This window comes from Rhipicephalus sanguineus, chromosome 10 (assembly GCF_013339695.2).
Source record: "Rhipicephalus sanguineus isolate Rsan-2018 chromosome 10, BIME_Rsan_1.4, whole genome shotgun sequence".
NCBI classification, from domain to species: Eukaryota; Metazoa; Arthropoda; class Arachnida; order Ixodida; family Ixodidae; genus Rhipicephalus; species Rhipicephalus sanguineus.
Window position 1 is genome coordinate 57,781,416 of NC_051185.1, and position 21,520 is coordinate 57,802,935.

General features: G+C 43.4%; 1 protein-coding gene across 1 annotated transcript; it reads left to right on the top strand.

Moving 5' to 3' along the window:
- The first annotated feature begins 2,159 nt into the window (after positions 1-2,159).
- On the top strand, positions 2,160-17,355 carry LOC119406402 (zinc finger protein 449-like). Its single transcript, XM_049420080.1, has 2 exons — positions 2,160-2,495; positions 14,494-17,355. The coding sequence occupies exons 1-2, from the start codon at positions 2,294-2,296 to the stop codon at positions 14,814-14,816; spliced, it is 525 nt and encodes a 174-aa protein (XP_049276037.1). The 5' UTR covers positions 2,160-2,293; the 3' UTR covers positions 14,817-17,355.
- Positions 17,356-21,520: the final 4,165 nt, after the last annotated feature.

Genomic DNA, 21,520 nt, shown 5'->3' on the forward strand with positions numbered 1-21,520 from the left:
AGATTCCGTTGATGTGTGGTTGGTATGTTATTGGTGCGTTGGTGTGTGAAGTACTGCGTAATATTGCAACACCTTATGTTGTGTACATTCTTTCCTTTTTCTTTGAGGTTGGCAGATATGGCAGATGCATGTGTTGCCTCTCTGCTAATTTGAATGTGTTGTTGTTCCATGCCTTATAACGATTTATTAACTTTCTAGTGTACCTGCAGTGGTCACAGTTCTCTTTTATTATATTTTTTGATAATGTAGAAGAACAAAACAACAGGCACACCTTACAGGACTAGGAACTGTTTGTCTAAACAATTTTCTATTCATGCCAGGCGTGGCGTGCCTTGTCCAGTTTTATCCTGTTAATTAACAGTGGGGTTATTTTTAAAAAATCTACGACAGTTGCCCCAGTAGTGGCTCTACCTGGTCACATCTAGTTCTACAGACGCAACTTGTCTCATTCAAGCACTCGTGATGTAAATTTGTTATTTTCTGTATTGTGTAAATATGATTCAGGCAACAAGTGCTCATTGAGAATGATGTCTATGAATCTGCTAGAACCATTTGCTGAATACCAATGAGCTCTCCATCCTATATTCGGCTTCGCTCTGATTCACAGAGCAAGCGTGCATGTTGCGAATCACATGCAACTAGTATAGGTTTGGCTACAAAGGTGACTGCCACCATCCTTTGTGGTTACCTTTGCTATAGTGTTATCCATGCTAAAGGACACTTGTAGAGTTGCTTTCATTGATGGAAATCAGTTTGGAACACTTGTCCATGCAGTCATAAGCGAAATGCCTCCTAAGGGCATCACCACTGTTCCTTCTTGCATGTGGCCTGCATCACAGGTCATAAGCATTGTGAACTTTCTCCTGTATAAGCGCAAGTTCCATTCATAATCCCATCCACCTCCAAGCATAGAGTATACAGTAAAACCTCATTAATTCGAACTCGGTTATTTCGAAATCCCGCATAATTCGAAGGGTTTCTGCGGTCCCGTATTTTGCAATGTAAATCTGAGTGGATAATTTGAAGCGGCAGCCAGTGCCAGCCCGGTTAATTCGAAAACTTTGGGTGCCATGTGCCAATTCCCGATTTCGCCGCAAATCCGCGGAAGCGACGGCCCTTAGGAGCCACAGGGCAATGCAGTGTCGCGATATTAATGAGTGACAGTTGCAGCGACCCGACTTCGCTGCTGCTAGCGAAAAAAAAAAAGAAAACACGGTCTCGTGGTCAACTAAAACGTGCGCCTGCGGAAAAGAAGACGTGCTTCACTGCAGCACAGCAGTGACACGCGGCACAGCGGTGACACGCTGACGCTGCGAGGAGCAGGTGACATGCTGCCCGCATGTCACCACTGTGCTGCAGTGAAGCACACCTTCTTTTCTGCAGGCACGCATTTCAGCTGACCACGAGTTCTTTTTTTTTTTCGTTTTTTTTTCCTTTTTTGTCCTAACAGCAGTGAGGGCCGCCGTTTTCCCGGGTTTGCGGAAAAAATGGGACCGGGTATTGCTGTAAACAACCCTTGGAGCCGCAAACTAGAAAGCCAAACGACCACCTCTGATTACTTTCAGTAATTCAAAGTTCCTTGCATCCCGCTTTTTGTATGTTTCGTTAATTCGAAAACCCGCTTAATTCGAAAGTTTTTCATAGTCCCAGTGACTTTGAATTAACGAGGTTTTACTGTACTCAGTTACAACCCATGAAAAAATGTCAGCAGAGAATCTGCATAAATGCTCCGTTCAGTAGCGCTTACTGATTTTTGTGAGATCAAGCACTTGTCGAGTATTTCAGATAGTTGAGGTTCCTATACAAGCGCACCTTTGTGTCACTGGTTTTAGATCAGAAACTTGAAAATCATGGTATATTTCTTAAGAGATTCCGGCATCGCTGCTCAGCCAAATGCAATGTTTCAGGTTGTAACGACGAACCTTTTACTCCTGATATGTGTAGTATTTACATTAACTGAGAACAAGCACCTGCGGTTCGAACGGAAAACAGCTAGCACGACTGTCTTTCACAGGTGGAGGAGGGCAGGCACGCTGCGGTTATGTGGCCAGAGCCGACATTTTCTCTTAGGTTGTGATCGAGTACAGCAAGGCACACCTTTTACTAGCTTCGTTCCTTTTCCTTCAATTTCACTCTGTCTCTCGTTAAAAAATGTGGCAATTTTCCTTGCGCAGAGTCGGCTGCTGTGCATCGTCGTCCTGACAAACCACGTGCTTGGGATTGGGACCCTGAGAAGGAAAGGAATCTGAAGCGTTGTCATCTGTGTGGCTATACCACGATTTTCATCCAGCACATGCAGTATCACCAAAGAATCCATACAGGCGAGCGCCCGTACAAGTGCCAATACTGCATCAAGGCCTTCAAGCAAGAGGCCCACCTCAAGAAGCACCTCCGCATCCACACCGGCGAGAGACCTTACCAGTGCCATCTCTGTCCCATGAATTTTCTAAAAAAGAATTTACTTGTGAAGCACTTGGCAACACACAATTTGAACACTTAATTTTTCCTGAAGGGGTTTGCACCTGTACTGAACGAACTAGCAAAGTTTGTGGAGGCAAGTGATGTGTATACTCAAACCTCGATATAACGAACACGGATATAACGAATTATTGGTTATAACGAAGTAAATAAAAAATAGCCTTGGTAATAGATACAGTGGTTCGAAAATACACTTATAACGAATTTTTGGATATAACGAAGTTATTTTCGTGTCAAATGCGACTTTGTTATAATGAGGTTTAAGCGTGAATTCATTGTGCATCACGAGGTGACAGGCTAGAGATGCTATTGGCGAGACTCGATGGTTGCACTTGCTCTATTGAAATGTGCCACTGAGCTACTAAACCAAACACAAGGGATGAATCTAATATCGGAAAACGTACAAAGAGAACTCAAATCAACTTTCGGATCATAAAAACTGTTGAAACATATGGCTATGTGTGTGTAAAGCGCATGATATATGCAAGTGATTGTGTATTGTTATCGCAAAGCTGTATTGAATAGAGTAATTTGAGAAATACAGTATAACCTCATTACAACAGACCTTCATAGTGAAGAGGATTTTGGTCTGTTGTAAAGGGAGTATGTAAAATCCAAGTACTGTTACAACAGACTTTCATGTAAACACTGAGTGGGTCTGTTATAACCGGAGAGAATTACGAGTCACAAACGTGGTCTTATTTTTAACGGGGGACCAAAAAAATGCGATTTTTGGAAAATCGCATTTTCAGTTTCTGTAGCCCATTTCTATCTGATTCCAAAATATCTTCAATGAAAACTACGTAGAAGTGCTATAAAAAATTTGTTTTGCGTCTGCCGACTTGGCGAAAATTGAGGAAATATAAAAAAAGCGTTTTTCAAAATTATAGCTCGGCAACGGCGCAACTGGGCACCACCATTTTGGGCTCGTCGTAAAGAGCATTTCTCCGCGTTCAAGTTCTCCATTTCAGCTTGCTCCTCCATTCAGTAACAAGCGAGCATTAACACGTTTTGGCTGCTTCTGCGGTATTACCGCAGAAGCAGCCAAAACGTGTTAATGCTCGCTTCGGGATCGTCGTCTGCTGCTTGTGCGTCGCGAGGTCGTGGCTGTCGAAAATTGCGCTACTTAGTGACGCGTTCGCACTCTGTGTTTACGGGTCGACGATAATTTGGAACGCTTTAGTTGGGCAGCTGCAAGCGGAAGCTCAATCATCAGACTACGATAGCGCGCCGCACTCGTCGCGAACATCGCAGACGTGCGACTAATAGAGTTGACTCGTTGGACCCGCTGTTCGAGGTTCTTCTTATCAGCACTTCGAAGCATGACGAAGACCACCGCGGGACAACTCCTTGTACTCGCAATCGAGCATGACGGACTTTGAAACATCGGGCACCGCGGCAACACACATCGCAACCGAGCTTTCTACTAGATGTCGTGGTTAGGCCTAACTCCGTTCACGATGTACGAGCCAAATGCGAACTTTGCGGGCAAGAACATCGCGCTAGCGGACATGCGAAAGCAAAGAAGCCGTAATGTCCTTCGTCTCAAGCAACGAATCGCATTGCCCGCTGGCTCCTCAGAACCGCGGATGGGCATTTTGCGCATCGGCAGCGGACCCCCCGGCCAAGCTCGCCGCGCAGCGACCACGCGGAGAAGCGGTGGCAGCGGCTCGCAATTTCACGTGTCAGCGTCCCAAACGCAACACCAAGCACGCTGCGCGCCGTTTTTTGTCGCTACATAGGCATAGCTGATCATTGACAGACCGGGGATCGGCGGCCTTCGTTCTTAAATCGGTACGTCGATATCCGCGGTGCGCTGCTCCCGTCCCGAAAGTATGCTAAGCGATGTTTGAAGTCGGAAGTTAATGACCGTGGTAGAAAAGTCCGCTCTACAGGAGTCCTGACCACCTTGCTGGCCTGAAATTTCAGTCAATTATATCCGAATGTCCGTTGTACCAGAATCCGTAGTAAACGAAGCTCAATCAATGGAACTAATACGGAGGTCGGCATAACGCCGCAAATTGGTATGTAATATCCGAGTGTCTGTTGTAAACAGATCCGTTGTAACGAGGTTATACTGTATTGTGTGACTGATTCATAGGATTGCCTCACTTTAGCTCTCCACCTGAGGTTTTGTTTTAAAACCCCCTGTGAATTGCCAGCTTTATGACTTCATTACGAGAGGCCATGTCCACGTTTTGCTGTGGCCTCTTCCATGAGCCAACGAGTTTAGTTATGATTTGCTGTGTTGTCAGATTTTGCTTTTTAGTTACCTCTCTTTTTTTGCTTTTTGTCCAGTCAAATAGCTTGCAGCATGTTTTAACATGAAATACCCCACCCGTTCAAGTCCGTAATAGGAGTGCACCTTCTCAGCCACTTAACTAAGATGCTGTCAAAAGACCTGTTGTTATAATGAAAGTAAGAGAACATATTCTATGGTGTGAAAGCATGGCACACGAGTTGCTAATGTCCATGCCAAGCACAGTCTGTCTCTATAATGTGATTGAAACACAGCTGGATCTTACTGTTCTGAATATATGTGTGGCCTCGTTTCACAGCCATAACCTTGAGATCGAACGCAGAATCAGCATTGGCTGTTGTAGCACTTGCTTCTCGACATATTATTTCCGTATCATGTGTTCGACTGAATTATTGTATTTTCAGTATATGTTGCAGTAAAATGTTTTGGTACCATGCATTGTTTCATTACACTATTATGGTGAGAACCGGCCTTTATAGGAGGCTAGTACAGAAGGGAGATCCCTAATGTAATGCGCAGTGTGCGTGTGTGCGTGCGTGTGTGTGCGTGCGTGCGTGCGTGCACGCGTGTGTGTGTGCATGTGCACGTGTGTGTGTGTTTGGTGTCTTTACTCTGCTTAATGCTCACATTGTATGTATGTGCAAAATGTATGTCGTGTTGTATCAAGATGATGCACACCTCATTGCATTTTTTAACTGCAAAGCTGTTTAAGCTCGGAAAATCCCTATTAGTCACAAACAGAAATTATCATCAGCATGAACTGGCACATGCTCTCTTCGTCCTCCTCTTCATCTTCTGCTTCGCTCCCAGGACATGTGCGCCAATTTGTTCAGCGTGGGATGCAATATTTCTGATGGGCGAAAAAACGAGCACAGAGAGAGAGAAAGAAAGAGACGGGGAAATTCTTGGTGAAAAGAATTTTTTTTGGTGAGGCGGGATGCGAACCTGCACACCCACGATCCGAAAGCAAGCATCTTAACCACTTGGCTATCCAGGCACACTAACAGAACATAGCATAGCCTTGTATAGCATAGCAAGGGGGTGGAAAGGGGAGGTGAGGATGCCCCGCAGGGGCGTCTGCACAAGCAGGCGTTTGGTGTGTAGCGACACCACGGACCTGAGCTAACGGGGGGTTTCGACCCCTCCCACGTCTCGCCGTGCGTGGCTTTGCCGTGTCCGGGGAAAAGGGGATCCTGGGGGTTGAGCCGATGCCGGGTGATTGGACCTTTAAGGCCCCCCAACAGAGGTAACATACCCCTTTGGCCCCGGCTTCACGTAGACGGCACTCCTGGGCTGACCCACCCAGGGGAATTCGGCAGTTGCCTTTTCCTATCTCTCTCTCCCTGCATCTTTGTCCTTCGCTCTTACTTTAAATCTATCCTGTCATCTTCTCTCTTCCGTTTACTTCTGAATTTTCCAGGCGGCGAGGGTTGACCTTCTGTAGTTATCCAACCTCATATAGGTATATTTGGTTATAGCGGCGATGCATGGCTGGCGTCTCCAAGTGTTGTACAACCTTGTAGCATCCCCTCGTTGGGCTCAGTGGTTGATGGCCACCATCGCCGCCAAACTTTACAAGTCTTGCATGGCAAATTCTCTACCCTCACACTCTGATCGCTCCCTCAAAAGGTGGCACACCGAAGATACACCATCACTTTTTGCTCAACAGAAGCAGGCTTTTCCCAAGTTGCACATTGTGCACAGTAATCGTGAAACCAAAACAGTCCAAACTATGTCACCATTTCTTGTCTCAAAGTCGCTGACTGATGCAATTGGCCCAGGTTATAAAGTTACGAAGATGGGAAGCAGAGATCTTCTTCAAGTCCGCGACAAACAACAGTACGATAAACTAGCACACCTTGTGGCTTTTGGCAGTTTCCGATCTCTCTGACAGCACATCACACAATGAACACTGTGAAAGGCGTCCTAGTAGAACTGACTTAAGCATAACTCTTAGATGGATGGAAAGATCAAGATGTAGTAAATGTCCAGCGCATCACAATTAGGTGAAACAACAACGAAATCCCGACGAAACATTTAATACTCACTTTCAGTTCTACTACCCTACCTGAGACTCTAGAAACTGGCTATGTGAAACTTCATGTTAGACCATACATTCCAAACACGCGACGTTGCTGTAAATGCCAACGGTTTGGTCATGCGTCACAGAGCTGCCGAGGGCTGCTTACTTGCCCGAAATGCGGAATAACGGGCCATTCTGCTGAAGACTGCGCTCACGATGAGATACACTGTGCAAACTGCGATGGAGACCACCCTGCATACTCCAGAGCTTGCCCTGCTTGGAGGAAAAAAAAGAAATAATAACGCTAAAAGTCAAAGAGAACATAGCGTTCCGTGAAGCGCGACGTCTTTCACCGTCCTTCGCTTTCAAAACGTCTTTTGTCGAAGTTGTGCGACAGGGGGCGGCCCCACAACGGCCTATCATGGTTGCCCGGACCACGCGCAGCGTGCCGAGACAAACGCCACCCGCCCCCAAAATGGGAGTAGCCAAGGCTCCCTGCCTACTCCGAATCTTACCACAGCGAACTTGACCACACCGGTGGCCACTACAAGCTCTAGCACCATAGAGGCCAAGGAGGGCACGTCGACCTCCGGCGCGGTGGGGTCCAAGACTTCGTCGCCCCAGACGAAGTCTACACGAAGTAGACATCAGCCTTTGGAACGGGTGTCCAATGCCTCGCAAGAGGCCATGGACACCAGTCCAATCAAACGGCGCAGGCAGCGCCGAAGGAGTGGCGAGCTTCTCTCGACCGCTCCAAAAAAAGACAAAACACCAATTACAGGGCCTGACAAGGGCCCTGTAAAGTAAAGACACACAGCACATTCTTTTTTTCAACATGTACAAAATCATGCAGTGGAATGTCAGAGAATTACTGCGTAACCTAGACGACATCCAAGAACTTCTAAGCAAATTTAATCCAAAAGTGCTGTGTGTCCAAAAAACACACTTAACATCTAGGCAGACAAACTTCCTCCGACAACGCTTAATTTTCCGGAAAGATCGCGAGGATGCTGTCGCATCTTCTGGCGGTGTAGCCATAATAGCTGACAAAAGTGTGGCATGTCAACATCTCAAGCTCCGAACGGCCCTTGAGGCAGTGGCCATCCGAGCCTTAATTTGTGATAAGCTCATTACCATCTGTTCTTTGTACATACCACCACTTTATCACCTTCAGAAGCGCGAATTAGAATCATTAATAGGGGAATTCCCGGAACCATTTTTGGTTCTTGGAGATTGCAACGCACACAGTAGCCTGTGGGGTGATTCTCGCCGCAATGCGCGAGGTCGTCTTATTGAGCAACTTCTTTATTCTTCTGGAGCATGTCTACTGAACACGAATGAGCCCACATACTTTAACCTCACGAACAAATCATACTCTGCCATAGACCTTAGTATTTCATCACCAACGCTTTTACCGTATTTTAAGTGGAGTGTGTTTAAAAACCCTTATGGGAGTGACCACTTCCCGATAATGCTAAGTATGCCGAAACAAAATCAGCTTCCGCCGCAAGTCCCTCGGTGGAAGCTCGACTCAGCTAATTGGCAAGAGTACCGTAACCTTACTCACGTGACATGGGCTGAGATGTCCGCACTAACCATAGATGATGCTGTAAGGTATTTTACAGCTCTTATAATTTATGCTGTCTCGAAATGCATTCCCGAAACGAGCAGCACATGTTCCAAACGGCGTGTTCTCTGATGGAACGACGAATGCAAGAAAGCACGCAACAAGCAAAACAAAGCATGGAGGATGCTCAGGGACTCTCCGACAGCGCAGAATTTAGAAAATTTTAAACATATAAAATCCCAAGGCAGGAGGACACGCCAACAGGCTCGAAAAGAGAGTTGGCAGAGGTTTTTGTCTAGTATAAACTCGTATACGGATGAAGGAAAAGTCTGGAACAGGTTTAATAAAGTAAGAGGGCGAGAAGCATATTCACTCCCTTTATTAAACACAGAGGGCGACACCCTGGAAGACCAGGTGAACTTCCTGGGAGCACACTCTGAACATGTGTCCAGCTCATTACACTACTCCAAAAGTTTCCAATGCTATAAAGCAAGAATAGAGGCACAGAAACTAGAATGGAAATGTGCTATATACGAGGCGTACAATAAACCTTTCCAAATAGCTGAATTGCATGCAGCTCTAAACTGCTGCAACAAATCTGCCTCAGGCTCTGACCGTGTGGTATATGAAATGTTGAAGCTCCTACCTCCTGAAACACAAAAAACTCTCCTTTCCCCGTACAACACCATATGGTTTTCCGCTGACATTCCTACTTCTTGCAAAGAGGCAATTGTTATTCCTATCCTGAAACAGGGAAAGGATCCATCTTGGGTTTCGAGTTACAGGCCCATAACCCTAACCAGCTGCATGTGTCAACTTTTCAAAAAGAGTGTCAACCGTCGACTAATACATGTTCTGGAATCAAAAAGATTGCTTGACCCACATCAGTGCGGTTTTGAGAGGGTCGATCCACAACTGACCATCTCATCCGTATTGAAGCAAACATTCGCGACGCATTCGTGCACAAGCAGTTTTTCCTTTCTTTCTTGACATGGAAAAAGCGTATGATACAAAATGGCGGTTTGGGATACTGAAGGACCTCTCAGAAATGGGTATACGAGGGAAAATGTTAAACATAATAGAGAGTTACCTGTTCAGCCGAACATTCCGTGTTCGTGTCGGCAACGTTTTGTCACGTTCATTTGTCCAGGAGACTGGAATACCACAGGGTGGTGTGCTCAATTGTACACTTTTTATTATAAAAATGAATTCCTTACATCTATGTATCCCACGCAGTATGTTCTATTCAACTTACATTGATGATGTGCAGATTGGATTTAAATCCTGCAGTTTAGTAATATGGGAGCGACAGGTTCAGATTGCTCTTAATAAGGTGTCAAAATGGGGCGACGAAAATGGGTTCACCCTTAACCCACAAAAGAGCACCTGCGTTCTTTTTTCTTGGAAGAGAGGCCTGCACCTCGATCCAGATATATATCTGCAGGGCCATTCGCTGCCTGTAAGAATGGAGCAAAAGTTCCTAGGTGTTATACTAGACACAAAACTATCTTTTGTACCACACATAACATACCTGAAAGACAAGTGTATGAAAGCTATGAATATTCTGAAGGTTTTGTCGCGTACATCATGGGGCAGTGACAGCAAATGCCTCATGAATCTGTGGAAAAGTCTTATACTCACACACCTAGACTACAGGGCATAGTCTACCACTCTGCCACACCTAGTGCATTGAAGATACTGGATCCCATCCACCATCTGGGCATTCGCTTTTCTGCGGGTGCTTTTCGGACAAGCCCCGTAGAAAGTCTTTATGTGGAATCAAATGAGTGGTCCTTTCATTTGCAGAGATGCTACATTTCTTTCGTATATTTTCTAAGGGTCAATGCAAACAGTGCACATCCCATATACAGTACTGTAAATGATTTATCTTATTTCCGTCTCTTTCATAACCGTCCTGCATTGAGAGCGCCCTATTCATTACGTGTACGAGGTCTTGCCGAAGAAATCGGAGTGCCACTCTCTGAACACGTGTGATGGCACCCGCAGTACAACTGCCGCCGTGGCAATGGCAGCTGATACACTGTGATGTGTCATTCGAGGAAGTTACGAAGCACACGCCTATTGCACATATTCGTATGTACTTCCTCAAACTGCAGCACAAGTACACTTTTCCTGAATTTTATACCGACACTTCAAAGTCTCACGCTGGTGTGTCCTACGCAGCGGTTGGTCCATCCTTTTCGAATGCCGGTGTCCTTCATCCCAACACAAGCATTTTCGCAGCAGAGGCTTATGCGATACTGGCAGCCATTAAACACATTAAAGAAATAAGCTTGCACCACGCAGTAATTTACACTGATTCCTTAAGCATTGTAAAAGCTTTGAAAACTCTTAAAAAGCACAAAAATCCTGTTCTTGTCTCGCTTTACTCACTTTTATGTATAGTTTACACACTCAAACAACACGTTGTGGTATGCTGGGTGCCAGGGCACCGCGATATGGGCGGAAACATGGTGGCGGACCAACTAGCTGCATCTGCCCACGACGACACTCCCGCCAATACATCCTTAACTGTCCCTGCACTAGATCTTGAACCCTTTCTAAAACAAAAGCTCAGGGCTTATTGGCAGCGCTCGTGGGACAGACAAGCACATAATAAGCTACATGTTATCAAGCCGAATCTTTGAAACTGGCCACCGTTATCAAGCTCACGCCGCACACAAGTAACACTTACCAGGATAAGAATAGGACACACACACAGCACACATGCACATCTCTTGTCTGGCGGTGACCTACCCAGGTGTGAAAGATGTGGAGAACCACTTAACGTGCTCCACATCCTGATCCAGTGCAATGAAATGGACGCTATCAGGAAAAAGCACTTTTTATTACCCTACCGACAGCAATTCCCACTACATCCTTCCATGTTCATTGGTAGGGAACCACTATTTAAACATGAATCATTGTTTGCGTTTTTAAAAGATTAAATACCTTTCACATCATATTTCCAGGCAACCCATAGCACGACCTCTGAGTAGAGGTTGCTGCGGCGCTGGCTACATTAAAGACAGCATCTGCCTCACGGCCCTTGGACCCAAGGGCTGTTGACGAGGCATTCGTGCTGGTGCCATCTATCCGTAGTTTTAACATCACGACCACTTATCTTTGAGGCTCACTGCACAAATGTCTCGTCACTCTCATAATTTTATTACTTGTATGTTTTACCCGCCTGTAGTTCGAGGAACCTTAGGCCCCTATACAGCCACTTAACATCACCATTGGTCACATCTGGTATCAGGTCCTGGTGCTCTTTGGCCATCAATGGCCCTTGCGCCATAAAACACCATATACCATCATCATCAGGGAGGGGACGATGAGGGTGTGGATTTGTCCAGCATGGGATGCAATAACTCGGATAGGCGAGAGAACGAGTACAGAGAGAAAGAAAGAGAGAAACAAAAATATAGAAAGATAAACAGAAAAGAATAGGATAGAGAAACATACTCACAGAGAGAAAGAGATAGAAAAAAAACAAAAGAGATATGAAGAAATGAGAGCCCAACACAGAGAAATAGAGTGATAGGGTGAAAGAAAGGGAAGAATGTGGAAAAAGATAGAAATAGAGAAACGAATAGAGAGAAAAAGAAAATACACTCAAACCTCGATATAACGAACACAGATATAACGAATTATCGGTTATAACGAAGTAAATGAAGAATAGTGTTGTCATAGACACAGTGTTATAAATAATCGTTTATAACGAATTTTCGGATATAACGAAGTTATTTTCGTGGCAGATGTGACTTTGTTATATAATGAGGCTTGAGTGTAGAAAAACGGAGAAAAAGAAAGATGAAGGAAGAAAGAAACAAGAAAGGCTGCCCAGCTCCACTGCTCCTTCAGGCTTGGCACCACTAGTGCAAAGCTGCCTTAATTTTTTTCCTTTACTGACAGATCACTTTAAGAATTGAATGTAGGAATGTAGACGTCATCTAGGTTAAAGTGAATTCTCGCGCACAAATCTGATGAATTTTGAGCCACAGACTTGCAAGTTGGGGTTCACTCCGTCAGAATTCTCATATATTATCGACGTAAGGCAGTGCCAGCCACTAACAGTGTCGTCTCCCATAAACAAACACTGCAGTGCCTTCACACTGGTGTTCCACGACATGTGGCAGGCAAAAATATTCATGTTTGTTGGCTGCATATTCCTCTTTTTTTTAGTGTCATTGTAGTTGGAGCACCAGACAAATGCAGAGATAACCATTCGTTTTATTGGAGATGCACGCTCATTGTCTTTGCACGCCTTCAGTAAACCTTCAGTGGCAATTATTCAACACCTGATGGCTCATTACTGTTCAATCTGTGTTTATGCTTAATCAAACTCTTATTCTTTGCAGATGACTCGAGCATTCTATAGGCCAGCAGAAGGTAGACGGCATGAAAGGAGCAAAGCCAACAATTGCAGAAAAGCTATTTAGATTTCTTTGTTTTAATGAACAACTCTACTGACTGTAAAACATTGTAGTTCCTTCTAGGAACTTTTGCATTTTTGCAGAGGTTCTGAAATTAGCTACCTGGATTTATCTGTGAAACCTAGGCATTGCGGTAGTGAAAAGAATGTCGAATATGATTGGAAATATTGGTGTGGAGAACCTCGAGACAATCACCATCTGTACCTCCTGACAAACCTTCCGGTAATGCGTGGTTTATGGCCTACTGACATGTCATATCAGGACTCCGAAAGGAGAGCTTATGTTAAAGTTGTTAAACGTGAAATTTGTTCACCTACGTTAAGGCTGGACCCATTTTGGCTTTCTTACACTATGAATAGCTGTGAAATTATGCTGGTGTGGGAAATGCAGCGCAATTTGGTAACACATTATGTCATGTTCTGTATAGTCTTCCCCTTTCTATGAGGGTGGACATTTAGACATGAATTTGACCTTTGACCTGCGTCGGCTCTTAGAAACATTTCTAAGCCCCGTCGGTCACGGCTTAGAAATGTTTATGTGGTGCAGTTCAATGTGCTGTGTGGAATTCTAGATTAAAACACAGTATCATGGCACAGGACAAAAAGAATGAGACATCTGAGATGTCTGTGCTGCTTGTCTGCTTATTCAAATCAGGTGTACCATGCTTTACAGTGATTTGTTAACCTTCTAGTGAATCTGAAATGGTCACATGTTTCTCTCAGTATGTTTCTGATTATGTAAAGGAGCAAAACTGAATAAGCATGGCTCGCAGAACTAGCTACTGTTTGTCATAGACGAGTGCTAATTCATGCTGTAACAATGTATTTATCCAAACATGTATAAACAATTGGTCCCACGTGTGACCCTGCTTGGTCACATTTAGTTTGTGGACACAAATGGTCTTATTCAGTTGCTTGTAATCCAAATATATTATTCACTGTATTGTTCAAAGATGATTTGGGCAAAAAGTGCTCACTGAGATTGATATAGATAAATCTACAATCATTGAATGTATGCCAATCAACTGTCCATTCCGTGTTTGGCTTCCCTCTTGGTCACAGAGGAAGCATAGGTGTTGTCAATCACATATGCTAGGTTTTGCTGCAAAAATAAACTCTCCCAAGATCCTCTGTAGACGCCTTTGCTATGTTTGTTAGCCGTGCTAAAAGGCACCTTTACCCCATTTACAGAAATCATTCTGGCACACCTGTATGGTCAATTATAAAGGAGGAGTCGTTTAAGTGTATCACCACTATGTCTTTTGCATGTGGAATGAATTACAGATGATAAGCACTGTGCCTATCACCTGTGCTTATCACCTCTATCTCATGTTTATGTGCGAATTCCTTCTGTAATCCCATCCCTCTCCATATTGTCACACGTGTTTAGTGCTTTATTTTGATGAGTTTGGGTTACACCCACAAAGACTGTTAGCAATGCTCGGCACAGACCATGCCACAAGGCTTGAGAAGCTTCTCAAGCATTGTGACGCGGTATGCGCCAAGCATTGCTAACAGTCTTTGTGGGTGTAACCCGAACTCGTCAAAATAAAGCACTAAACACGCGTGACAGTATTTCAAAGCGTAGAGTGAAACATCAATCCAGTGTGAGCTTAACCTCACAGTATCTTTGTGTCTTTCCCTGCTGTTGTGGCAATTTTGAATGAATGTGGCAATTTGCTTATGTGGCAGTGAAGAATGTGAAGAATGTGGCAATTTTGCTTATGCAGAGCTGGTTGCTGTGCCTCGCCTCCCAGGCCAAACACATCCTCAGGGCCCTCACAAGGAAATGTATCCGAAGCGGCCTCTTGTGGGTGGCTACACCAGAGCTTACAACCGGCTAATGGAGTATCACCCGAGTATACACACAGACGGGCGCCCGCACAAGTGCCACCACTGCAACAAGGCCTTCAGGCACTTGAGCCACCTGACCAGGCACATCCGCATCCACACCGGCGAGAGACCTTTCCAGTGCAACCTTTGTCCCATGAAGTTTAATCAAAAGAACAGCCTTATGCGCCACTTGACAACCCACGGTGGCAAGAGCACTTAATTGTGCGTGATGGTGTTTGCTCTTGTACAGAACATAATGGCAATATCTGAGAAGTCAAGTAATGCTTGGAGAGCTGAACTAGTTGGTACGTATTTATGCTAAAAGACTGGGCGTGCGAACACTGACACGAGAGAGAAGTCAAGACACGACAAGAAAGTTGTTAGTCGGCGTTTGTAGTGTCTTGACTTCTCTCTTGTGTCCGTGTTTGCGCGCCCAGTCTTTTAGCATGTCAAGCAATGTGTGTATCTCATTTCTTAACATGAGTTGGCAGGCTAGAGAGGCTAATGTAGGGAGTAGGTGGCAACACGTGCTGTAATGAAATGTGTCGTTCGTCCACGAAACAAGCAACTGTAGTGACCAGAGTTGCCAGATGCTGCTGATCTAACAGGCAAATAATCATTCCAAAGGAAGTTCGAAAAAAGGGGCATGACCTTTGCTATGAAGCCCAAAAAAAGCAGTTTTAGGAAATTTTCTCATTCTTGGAGATACTTTCAATTTTAGTGAAAAAGTCACTCGTCGAATTGAATGTAACAAAATCAAAAATTTTTTTAAGAGCGAAAATATGCACAACTATGAAGAGAAGCACATATTTACTTTTTAACATACTCTCCAGGGTAGTAACCACTTAGTTCTTGTACATTTGCCAGTTCCCAGTGTGTAAATAATGTTACTCCTTCTCTCCCCCAACGTATTTTTTATTTAAACACTCAATAACACTATGTCATCAACAAATGCAGTGTTAGTGAATGATATGCACTCTACTAGTGAACGAGACGAGAACTAAAGTAACAAATATGCCCAAGAAACGCAACCAACGACTGAAGAATTCTACAAGCAATTTGGTCAAAAAAGAAGTCCCAATCCGCTTATAATAAGCTGAAGTGGCAAAGCTGGTAGTGATGCACATGCTACCAGGAAAAGTACAAACAGGATTCAATGCTTCTTAGATTTTGTTATGACTGTTAAAACTTATGACTATATGTATGCATATGGCTACAAGTACTGTTTCTCTGATTGTGTTTTTCATCGAGCGGCCGTGCTCTGATGCATAGGATTGCATCACTGTAGCCCCTTCTGTTTTGCTTTAAAACCCAATTCACTTCATTCTTCATGTATACCTTGTTCCTGAGAATTACTAGTTTTACAACTTCATTCGAGAGCCCATGCCCACTTGTTTTACAGCAAAGCTGTCTTTGTCTACCCTGTGCCATTACTGTCGTTGTAGTAGTAGTAGTAGTACTAGTAGTAGTAGTAGTAGTAGTAGTAGAAGTAGTAGTAGTAGTGGTGGTGGTGACACACGGGTCATGTGACCAGAGGGGCGAGTGTATAAAAAGTAAAACTAAAGGATGATGATGCTGAATGATGATCATGATGGTCAAGATGACGATGATGCTCGATCACATACACTCGCTCGCTTACAGCTTTGCTGTCCTGTGATTTTCAATGCATGGAACTAGCTGCAGTTTTTTCTGTGATGTCTTACCTGAATTAGTGAGCTTAGTTATGGTTTGCTTCAAGTGTAGGCAGATGTTTTGTGGTTCGCTGTCTTCTCTGTGTTATTCAGTAGCTTGCAGAATGTTTTAACATAAAAAGTTCTGCATTTTTCTCTGCCTCAGTTTGTGTCTTGGCAACATTTCAACTAAGATGCTGTCAAGAAGAGATCTGTTCCTATATCTAAAGTAGTCGTATTCCGCGATATGTAAGTGTAGCACACCTATTGTTATTGTCCATGCCAAGCACAGTCCAGGTCTGTACTGTGATTGAAGCATAGCTTGATTTCACTCCACTGAATATGTGTGGCCTTGTTTCACACCCTTAGTCAAACACTTGAGATTTGAGGGAGAGGTAGCCTTGGAGATATGTTACATAGCAGTTGTTTCTCTGTATCGTTACCGTGATCATGTGTTGCATTGACATTATTGTATTCTCAGTGCTGCATATATGTTTCAGTAAAAATGTATTGGTGCCATTCATTGTTTCGTCACATTATTTCATTGAAACAGATCATTACAAGAGGCCAGTACAGAAGTGAGTTCGCCACTGTTTAATACTACACAGGGTGCTCATTGGCTGTTTTTTTCACTCCCTTTAATACGTGCACTGTATGTATGTATAAAATGTATGTGTTGTATCAAAATGAAACCCGCCTCAATCACACTTTTCTGTGACTGACAGATCGCTTTGAGAATCGAATGTGGGCACGTAGATGTCGTCTAGGTTAAAGTGAATTCTTGGGGACAAATTTGTAACATCGTTTACGCCACAGATTCTAATGTTTGGGCTCGCTATGTCAAAATTCTCATACTCTATCTGCGTAAGGCATCACCAGCCACTAACAGTGTCGTCTCCCATAGAGGAACGCTATGCACTCCCGCTGTTTCTTTACGACATATGGCAGGCAAAAAAAAGTATTTATTGGCTGCTGCTTCCTTTTTTGCTAGTGTCACCGTAGTCAAAGCACCATACAAATGTGGAGATAACCATTACCTGAATTGAAAATGTGCACACATTTTCTGGTACTTTCGGTAAACCACCAGCGGCGGTCATTCGACTCTTGGTGGTTGACCAGCAGCGGTGGAATGGGATCCTACAATTCCAAGCTGGGACGACAGTTCAAGCCTTGTATAACAATTTATATGTTGACAGAACAAGTAACAACGAAGATGTATTTCAGGTTTAAAATTTTTTGTGCTTCACTCACAGTATATACGCCACATTCAACTGATTTATGCAGCTGCACTTTGTACAGACCCTACTAATGCTTCCCCTTTGATCATTTCCATTTTACACTTTTCCTAGGCTCAGAAACTCAGGACTGGCGTATGTGTGTTATGTACAGCTAAGCATTAGCCTTTTGTTTTTTACAGAATGTGCTTTCTTAATACTTCAGGGGAATAAGAGAAATGTTAGCTGTGCATCAAAAAAATGTGCAATAGATGATGCAGACAAAGAAGGTGCAGACACTTTGTGCGTTCTGTAACTAGTATTTCTTTGTTCATCAAGTGGTGGAAATTTTATGCGTAACCAACTTTCCCAAATTGCTGCTTTTACTGTCTGCAGTACGTTTTCCCAATGGCAAACTGCAAAATTTCAGAATGTCAAGATATTTATACTGTGTGTATAAAAATATGGTACATTGCAGCCATTTCTTACAAAAAGATCTGTGAATTGTTGCTGTTGTTTAATACGAGTCTCTGTGATAGTAAACGTATTACAAGAATTTTACCAACCTAGGATTTTCTCAAGATGCATCTAAACGAAATCACGCAGGCATCTCTGTGTTTATAACCTGTTACCATGCAGGTCATGAGCTGCTGAAAACGGCAGCCATTAAGCCACGATAGCAGGTTTGGAAGTTGAGAGATGTACAAGCTTCAACAATTTGTTAACATGTTAATGCATAGACTGCCCTATAAAAATTTATTGTTGCATGTTCTCTGCATTGCTATTGTATTTGTCTTTGGCTTAAACCTCTCTTTATGCTTAATCAAACTCTTATTCTTTGCAGACGGCTCAACCACTCTATAGGCAAACAGAAGGAGGATGGCACTTAAGGAACAAAGCCAACAATTACAGAAAAACAATGTAGACATCAGTGTATTAATGAACAACTCTACTGGCTGTAGAAACTTTGCAATTTCTTCTATGGGCTTCTTTTGCATTTTTACCACAGTGCTGAAGCGAGCAGTTTGAACTGATCTGTGAGACCTAGGCATTGTGGCAGTGAAAAAGATGTTAAACATGTTTCCAAAATTGTCACAGCGAACCTCAACACAGAATTGCCATTCGCAGCCTTTGCCAAACTTCCTGGTAGTGCATAGTTTATGGCCCACTAACAGGTAATACGAGAACTTTTAAAGAAGAGTGAACACATTAAAATTGTTGAATATGACATTGTAAAGGCTTGGACCCCTTTCAGCTTTCTCACAATACTGATAGCTGTGAAACTTTGTTGATGTGGGAAATGCAGCACAACCTGGTATCACCTTATGTTATGTTACGGTACTTTTGAGTGGTTGTTTCAGAGGCTCTGAAAAATTGATGTAGAAGAGCAACTAAGCATTACCATTAGAATAAACAGGTCAATACATGATAAGGAAAGAGGAACATGACTTGCATACCTCCTTGTTCTCGTTGTAGATCTTAAAGCTGTTGAATTCACCAATTGCAAACACGATCACAGACCACCCGACCACCCGGCTCAAACAGCCAACTGAACGTACCACTGACGGAGCCAAATGAATCAAGCAGACAGTAAGACTGAGGAAAGTTATGTTATAGTTTGTTATGCTGTGTTGTGTTGTGTTATGTCATGTTATGTCATGTTGTGTAGATTCTTCCCCTTTCCTCAAAAGTAGACATTTACGTATTTTTCTTTGTTACAGTTTATTGTATAGTTATGTGTGTGCATCATTGTATAATTTGCTTCCAACACTTTTTGTGGTACAGTTCACTGCACGGTGTAGAAAATGTTAGATGAAAGACTGGTGGATAACATGTAGCATGGTGGCACAGGACACAAATAAGCAGACATGCATGTCTCCATTGCCTGTCGGCTTATTCGAACATGGTGTACCATGCTTTAGCATCATTTATTAACTTTCCCGTTAATCTGGAGTGCTCATAGCTTTTTTTCTCAATTCATTTTTCCGATTATGTAAAGGAGTAAAACTAAATAGGCATAGCTCACACAAGTAACAACTGTTTATCATAAACAGTGTACCTCTTGCAGCTTTATTCTTTTAATTGATATTGTATTTTGGTTAGAGCTGTGCGAATAGCAAAATTTTGAGTGCGAAGCGAATTCGAATAATAAAGATTGAGTTTGAATTGAATCTAATATTTTCGAATAATTTTCAAATATTTCTCAAATATTTTTCAAATAATTCGAAGTGAAATTACAGAAAAAGTTGCAGAGAATCCCTAAGTATGTTCTTGTGAGATAGCAACATGAAAGTGTTTCTTTTCGCTAGGTTGATGAAGCGCTGGTGGGGTCATATTTCATAGTTGTCTTTCTTATCAAGAGTGAGGCAATGTAGAGGCCGAATTGTATTCATGTACATGATTTGGTGCAACCAAAGTGTTGCCTACAACACTTTACACGTGATAGGCAGGGATGCCATTTCCTCAGCCTCTTCTCCTCTTTCAACTGCTGTGGAAGGCCAACTGATGTGGCGGACAAGGGTGTGCTCCCTTCAAGTCCAGAGTTCCCAAATCTGCCTCGTAGACATCGATATATAAGAACATCTGAAATTTTGGATGCTAAAAAGCTTTGGCGTCCGAGTTTTCGGACTTCCTGCCCAAATTTCAGGTCCAAAACAGCATTAATTGAGCCCCCAACTCTGCCACATCTTTCATCTCCATATTGGAACCAGCGTTTTCTTGAGTTAATACATTTGCGACCGTAGCGGAGCTTGAAAGGCAGCTTTGCCGCAATACGGGAGTGTGAGGAGGTGAAGCATATTGAACATCTAGGGACCACTTCTAATCAGACGTTGACTGTCTCTTGCCTAAGTTCAACCGTAACGGAGCTTGAAAGGCTGTAATGAGGTGAAGCATATTAAAAATCTGAAGGGGTCACTTTCAACCAGACGTTGACTGCATTTGTCTTTGGGAAGTTCGAATAGTTCGAATAGTAAAATTTCAGTGCGAATCGAATCGAATAGCAAACACTATTCGAAAAATATTCGAAATTTTGAATATTCGCACACCCCTAATTTTGGTCCCAATTATGGCCCTGCTTGGTAACATTTAGTTTATGGACACAACTTGTTTTATTCATTCACTCATCATCTATGTATGTTATGCTCCATATATTTTAAAGATGATTCAGGCAATGAGTGGTCGTTGGAAACGATATAGGTGAATTCGCTACAGAAAGCTCTCCTGTCTGTATTTGGCTTCCCTCTGAATCACAGAAAAGCTGTGCATGTTGTAAATCCCATGTAACACACAAAGGAATTTTAAGGGCTTGTTTCTTTGTTGATACATTTCTTGTTGACACGATTTGTTATTCCTTTATATGTTGATTCATTATCTGTTTGTTTTCATTGAACATGTAACACATATAACAGGTTTGCCTGCAGAGGTAAACTCTACCAGCGTCTTTTGTAGTTGCTTTTACTACATTTATGGTCGTGCTAAAGGACACCTGTAGAGTTGCCCCCATTAACAGAAATCATTCTGGCATGTACGTGCAGATATATATGTGCAAAAAAGCCAATAAGTGCATCACCACTGCTCTTTCTTGAAAGTGTACTGCATCGCAGGTTATAAGCATTGTGCACTTCCTCACATTTATGTGCAAGTCCCTTTCATAATCCCATCCCTCTCCCTATTCCATTGCATAGAGTAGCATGCTGCACCTTTTGCTGGCTTTTTCTCTTTCCCTTCAATTTCACCCCGTCCTTTGCTGAGAATGTTGCGATTTTACTTATGCAGGCTGGGTAGCTGTGCCTCGCCGCCCACGCCAACCACATCCTCAGCGCTCTCGCATGGGGAAGCACCTGAAGCGGTGTCTTCTATGTGGCTACACCACACCTTACACGCATTCCATGCAGCATCACCAAAGGATACATACGGGCGAGCGCCCATACAAGTGCGAACACTGCAACATGGCCTTCAAGCAAATGGGCCACCTGAACAGGCATGTTCGCACCCACACTGGCGAGAGACCTTTCCAGTGCCACCTCTGTCCCATGGAT

Coding starts and splice junctions, on each gene's coding strand:
- LOC119406402 (XM_049420080.1), top strand. CDS start 2,294: ATGCAGTATCACCAAAGAATCCATACAGGCGAGCGCCCGTACAAGTGC. Junction 2,496..14,493: donor GGCAACACACAATTTGAACA/CTTAATTTTTCC, acceptor TTGCTTATGCAG/AGCTGGTTGCTGTGCCTCGC.